At 36.0% G+C, this 7,049-nt stretch overlaps 1 protein-coding gene across 1 annotated transcript; it reads right to left on the reverse strand.

Moving 5' to 3' along the window:
• Positions 1 to 1,368: 1,368 nt before the first annotated feature.
• LOC146138225 (GATA zinc finger domain-containing protein 1-like) lies at positions 1,369 to 2,634 on the reverse strand. Its single transcript, XM_083394130.1, has one exon. It carries the CDS (start codon positions 2,345 to 2,347, stop codon positions 1,682 to 1,684), a length of 666 nt encoding a protein of 221 aa, XP_083250256.1. The 5' UTR covers positions 2,348 to 2,634; the 3' UTR covers positions 1,369 to 1,681.
• Positions 2,635 to 7,049: the final 4,415 nt, after the last annotated feature.

Below are 7,049 nucleotides of genomic sequence, written 5' to 3' on the forward strand. Positions count from 1 at the left end.
CAGATTTCGATGACGTGATTAACCAGTTGCGACAGTGAAATCAAGAAAAATAATCTATAGTTGTAAATCATTCATGTTTGACAGTGACTAAGTGAGTCATACGTGTAGTTTGTATGACCAAAACGCTTCTTCTTTGTATACCGCAGTGTTGTAAACAAGTCATTTTATAATAACTTAAGTCCCAGTCAAGTCATTTGAAAAATAACTTCAGTCCAAGTCAAGTCTTTTGCGAAAATAACAAGTCAAGTCCCAGTTATCGGTTGCCCAAGTCAGGTCATTATGAGAGCAAGTCAATTTCAAGTCATGTCATTGACATAAAAGTAAATTGTTAAACTATTGAAATTGGTAAAATTGTCCGATCATAAGCAACAATTTAACTAAAAAACTAACACAAACGCAATATACAGCACTTAAAGTGTTTAATGTGCAAAACTTAAAATAAATTTTAATGAAAAACACTTAATTTAATCCCAAGTTATTTGACATAATGACTTAAGTCCACGTCAAGTCATTTGTCCAAAAGACTTAAGTCAAGTCAAGTCATTTTGGTCAAAAGACTTAAGTCAAGTCAATGACTTAAGTCATTACAACACTGGTATACCGTACCATGTTCTGCTAAAATTTGTACTGTTTTCCGTATAAAGTTAGGTATATTTTGTTAAAAAAATGTGATTAAACATGGAGAAGGGGGCGCCAAATTTATAGTTTGCCCCCGGGCGCAAAATACCCTCGCTACGCCTCTGCAACCATGTAGCCTATTGTGGTTCGATGAATTGTATGCAAAATATCCATCGTATTTTAGTTACGTAAATGGGTAATCTCCAGACTGTAGAGTCGGAGCTGGTCTCGGAACTCGACAAAATGGCTTATTTGGCGTCGAACTCTGGTTCAATTTTTTGGCCGGAGTCGTACTTGCGTTCTTTTTAACCGACCGCGCAGCCCTGGTTGGCACTTGCCAGTGCAAAAACAAACCTAGAAAAATGTTTGGCACGCGAGTTGTTGATATTTTTTATTATAACTGACACACTGCATACAAAAGGTTGCCAACCCCTATACTTAGTACTTACCTCATGTGAGTCAAGTATCTTTACAAAAGTTTTTTGCCTTGGTGAAAATATTTACGTTTATACTTATGGTAAGTAAGTCGCGGTTATACTTATGGTAAGTAAGTTATCTTTGTAAATCAAGACTTTTTTATTACCCCTATAACAATAATCCGGTTTGTCGGGGATTGTGCGATTTCACATATGGCAATCCTAGTCTACATGTAAGGTGATCGGAAGAAGTTAAGACTTTGAATATCGTTTTACCGTCAATTTGGTTCTCCGTTTCTGATAAGACTTAATACAGTAACTTTGATTTTATTGTTCGTAATGCGAAATTTTATGTTTTCTAGAAAAATAGAAGCTTAACACATTGCAGATACCCACCTATAACACAGGTAACAGATGTAATTATATAAGTCACAGTTGATGCTGACAATAATATTAAAAAACTGTGCGGATAAGGCACCGATTTCCAATTACAGATAAGTCAAAGTGTACCATTGTGAATGATACCTTCATGCGGATCGCAGTACTTATTACAGTTGACACTCTTTTTGTCACATAGTTTTTAGATAACTCTAAATGATTTGTCATTCAATTTAAAAGTAAATTGGAAACAGAGTGATATATGTCATTCATAATGTTACGCTTACATAAGATTTTTCTTTTTTTGTAGAAAATGTTGTGTATGATCTATTTGCAGGTTTATAATAGTCATCTGGTGCATGGCAAACAAATTCTACACAAGCTAGATCATGCAATGTGTCATCTTCTGGTCCAAGGTAAAAACAGCTAGGGTCAAATGGTTCATTTCTGCTGTAGTTTGAAGTGGGCAATAGCCAGTTAAATGCAACGCATTTTTTGCAATATGGATTTGTCATAAATCCTGAACACTGAGCGAAGTAAGTCTGGTGGTCATCACTGTCCACAACAGCCACAATGTCTCCTCTCTGAAAATATTGACCATTATAAAATATTGATGAGGTAACAGTGTTTGCGACTTTGCTGGAGCCACTTTTACTAAACTTAGTTTTAAAAATACTTCTTCTGCTTTTTCCTTTTGGAACCAGCTTGCTTCTGGTCAATTTGAGGCGAACCAAACTGTTTTTGGAACACTTTCCATTTTTTGCTTTGCCATTAAGCATGTCCATTTGCACTTGGTCTTTTTTCTCTTTTTTTAAAAGTTCTTGTTCAACAAAGCAAGAGTGACAAATTAATTCATTGTTTGAATCCTTTCTCCAAATTGAGCTTGATATAGAATTGCACTTCTTGCACTCAGGTTGTGCCTCTCCAAAAGGCATGTTTTTAAAAATCAGCAAAGATATGTGTTAACACTGTATAAAAACACAGAGAATTTAAATCCAAATTATTTTTGCATTTTTTTTTACCAATTTTCATACTTGTTTAATATTAGTTAACCGACACTAGGTGTGTGCAATAATATCAGATAATAACCGATACCCGATTCCAAGTGGCAGTATAGGTACTCGTCCGGTCCGATACTAAGGTGACATTGGTACCGATCAGATAACAAATTAGTATAGGAATTTCAGTCATGATTTCTGATTCAACATAATGTCTAACCTGAAAGGTAAATTATCAAAAAAATAGTTGGTTTACAATAGAGATAACTCAAATTTTGGTCTAATAACCTGGAAAAAATTACCTTTTAGCGTTTTATTGATATCTACTTTGCTTATTTTAGTATACTGATGATGTCATTTGGTATCGGATTGCAATACTTTATGTTTAATAATCGGGTATCAGTATTGTGCTAAAACTATGGGATCTCTAACCGACACATATAGCATGCACTGCAACACACATGCTAAACCAGGGTTTTTCGTTTAAGAGTGTAGAATTTTTATACTAACTAATTTGCTAGTCTGGTCTACAAGTGGAAGAGAACTTTTAGTGTCAAATTGGTTTATAATTACTTCTTGAAATACAGCCTTAGATTATAATCGTGTGATTTAGATATAATTGTTCATATATATAATATATATATTTACATACTTAACTACCAATCAACTTCCTAAAGTGACTCAAGCTAATGAAGAGGTTATTAGCAGCCAACCCTAGGTACCACGGTGATCTTGGTGTACGCATACCAATTCTCTGACTTTTACAGTGTCTTATCTCCAAAAGTTGAGCTGTTAATAAGTTTTTACACATTCCTTGTCATTCTTTCAGCTATCCAGCAAACCCGCTTTTAGCGAAACACATTAATTAAATATTCATTATCATAAATACTGATATTCAACCCCAACTGTCGAGATAACAAGTCCATATTTTACTGGTTTAAATTAGGGTTCCTCTCCGGGAATGTTTCGACGGGATTTCCCGCGAATTAACGATACCGAATCCCGGGAAATTTTTTTTATAATCCTGGGTATTCGGCAACATAGCAAAACTTTAAAAAAGATTGTCGTTTTTGAGTACCGTCATGAGCGGCTACTTTAAACAGCACTCCCACTTTGAACACTAATTTAAAAAATTCATTGCACCATACATGGTCTGTAAAATACACAATATAAATCGGTTTCCCTGAAAATTTCATGAAAGAGACTTCAATACCCGCTCTTTCCGAATATTTTTAAACAAGATTTCTATGTTGACAGTAAGGACTGCTTTGGTACTAAACTGCACCACGTGACTTTTAACAACATTTGGTACTTTGTAAGTAGTAACTCCGCATGAACTAATGCTCAAAATCCTTGTTTTACTTCACGATAGGCGGTGGTCACCTGGGGATTCGTAAAAAATGTGCCAAGGTCGTTGAAAGACACGTCTGGCCAGACTGGCGTGAGAAGACTGAACGGTATTGCATAGAATGTCATGAGTGTGGATTAAATAAGAAACCCTCAAAAACACCAAAAACCCCTTGGTAACATCTTGCGAAGAACCCTTTAGAAAGGGTAGAAATCGACATCATTTGACCACTAACTTTAACACGCCACGGATACCAATGTGTCCTCGTGGCCTGTGATGTGTTTACCAAATATGTCCGATCATGGCCCCTTTCTGACGGTGTGTTCATCATTAGGGTAGACCCAGCACAAGGGCAACTACACAATTCTAAATTCGGGCAAAAAGCCGAAATATTGTGGTAGGATTCTAGACTTGCGCACGTCAATGCCATTTGGTATGCTAGGCGGCCGTAGATATTCCAGCAAAATTACCCCCTCAAAGAATGGTCTCTGTAAAAAAAGGCTAATGCACTAAGCACTCATAGTTACGTTTTAGGAATAGAATAAAGCTACCCCAAGACTCGACCAGAGTTTTTGTGCTGCCACCTAGTGACAAGAATTTTATAATATAGGGTACGCTAAGAGTTCCGCTAGGCGTCGCACCATGCATATAGGGGTTTATTTTTGCTCTCGCTGTACAGAAGAGGGTTGGTTCTTTTTGACGGTGTGTTCATCATTAGGGTACACCCAGCACAACGGCAACTACACAATTCTAAATTCGGGCAAAATGCAAACATAAATGACCGTGAACCTGCAATAAAATACGCCAGGTGTCGCCACTTGCAAGATAATACCCCCTGTACAAATTTATTGGGAAAATGCTTTCACCTTTGGGAAAAATATGACCAGCCTAACCAGCTTTATTGTAACCTTTGGAATTTAAATTTTAAAACAAAATTTTGCTACTGTACCTTCTGTCTCTAAAAAAAATTTTCCTGAGTTGCTTTATTCGCTCTTAACAGCGGAAAAACTTAATTAAATTTATTTTACCAATAAAAAAGCTAAATTTATTCTACCAATTATTTCTACCAAATAAAAGCGCTTTTTTTTAAATAAAAACATATAAGGGTGCTGACTTTAATACGAGAAGGTCTTGTAAGATTGCAGAAGCAATACTATAGAACATAAATGGGCGCTTCTTCAGTTATGAACGTATTAATTAATACAAAAACGGTCCTCAAATACCGCATACCACAAGGCATATTATTTGGATTAGGGTGCGGGTTAGCGTTTGGGTGAGGGTTGGTCAAGCATTATTATTAATAATAAACATAATAATACTTGACCAACCCTCGCCCAAACACTAACCCAAACAATACGAGTTGCGGTAGGCGGTATTTTTTTGTTTTGTTTTTTTGCATAACTTTCCACGCACATAAGTGAAAGGACGCCCATAAATGAGCTTAATTAAATGTTTGGTGCTAAAATAAAAAAAATTCAAACGTCATAGTGACGTAATTTTATGTATAATTTAAAAATAAATTCAAAAAATATGATCGCGAGCTTTGTTATATTGCAGTTTTGTAAATTGCTATTTAACTAAAAACGGAAAAATACACATTGCTTGCAGAAAACTGTTCCAGTATCTAATTTTCAGAACATTCATTCAAAAAATATAAACGTTGAGATATTTTCAACAACTTAGATTTTGCGTCAGAACATTCGTTGCGATTCCGTACATGGCTTTTGGTATTTGGCTAAGCGTAGGCCTACATGTTTTTGGGCTAAACAAAGGTCAAATTCAACAACTTTGTAAACTGAGAAATTTTTTTTCTAATTTTAACACGGCCTAGCTGAAACTAGTCCCAACATTACCCCTTTTTCAAGTGGGGTGATGTTGTAGAAGCCATTTTGTCATATTGTGTTTACACAGAGAATTTTTGTTTTAATCGATGTGTCGTAACGGAAAATTTTCAGTAAAAATCTATGGCCTAAATTCTTTGTAACCATATTCTAATGTTTACGTTACTCCTTGCAGCCAATGTGCAAACGATAAGCGGAAAGTTTTCGGTAAAATTCCGTTACGTAGATTTCTTGCAACCACATAATATTTGCAGCGAATTTGCAAAATTCAAATTGTTGACACCAATTTTTATGCGTCAAGTTATTTACATCCGTTTTTTGTATATGTTTCAAAACACCGCGGTCTGAACATTAGTCGGTTTCCCCGGTTGTGTGATTTTTAAACTGTTGACATTTTAACTGGAGGCAGAGGCTGTTTCGCAATCGCATTTTGACGTAAAATTTGTATGTTTCGCGTCAGAAATAAGTGTGAAAAAGGTTTAAACCACGCCTTGTTATCACGTGATATTTTGTTAAGTATTATAAGAATTAATGACGTAAATCTTTCTTTATCGCAGAAATTTTCTTAACTGATTCTCGTCTATAAATAGCGTGTTCAATCAATATAAACCGGAAAAAGAGAGAGAGAAAGAGAGAAGAGGCTTTTATAGCTTCTACTCAGACAGCAAACTTGAGTGCTTTTGTGACTGAACCAGTATCAACCAGTATCAACCAGTATCAACCAGTATCAACCAGTATCAACCAGTATCACCCAGTACTGCCTAGTGCAGGGAGAAAATACTAAGACAGCAAAATTGACTGTTCATGTATCTGAACTAAAGGAAGAATTGGACCTGAATGGCCTCACGAAGACAGGCCATCTCAAATCTTGTAGGAGTGTGGTCGATTCATCTTGGCAATTATATAAATGAAGACTCATTTAATCGGACCCATCCTCCACAATGTTAAGACATCTTTTGGCTACGTTATGTGACGGTTGAACAAGTATTCTGCGGAAAATCCATTTCATTAAAATAACCTAAATCACGAATTTAAAATAAAAGTGGGATGATGTTAATACACGTTTGGCTATGTTATTTTGCAATTTAAGAAAATCCTCGGTTCGGAATGTTGTTTTATTTTGCATCACTTTAGCGCCAATATGTGCTTCGCCAAATCGCAATAATCCGATATATAACCAGGGCTGCGGAGTCGGACTCGAGACTCGACGGAGTCGGTTTGTTTTGCCGGAGTCGGACTCGGGACTCGAGTAAGACCGCGTAAAACTACCCTAGTCCGACGTGCGCATGCGACGTATCAAATTTTTAAACCTTTAAGGCGGCAAAATGTAAGTTGTAAAAGTGTAATAGCAAATGTGAAATATTTTTTAACCATGTAATGCGGGTGGATCATTTATGACACCAATATGAGTGGATTGCAGAAAATCTACCTTAATTTAGTTGCGTAAATG

Source organism: Ascidiella aspersa, chromosome 7 (genome assembly GCF_963924565.1).
Source record: "Ascidiella aspersa chromosome 7, kaAscAspe10.2, whole genome shotgun sequence".
NCBI classification, from domain to species: domain Eukaryota; kingdom Metazoa; phylum Chordata; class Ascidiacea; order Phlebobranchia; family Ascidiidae; genus Ascidiella; species Ascidiella aspersa.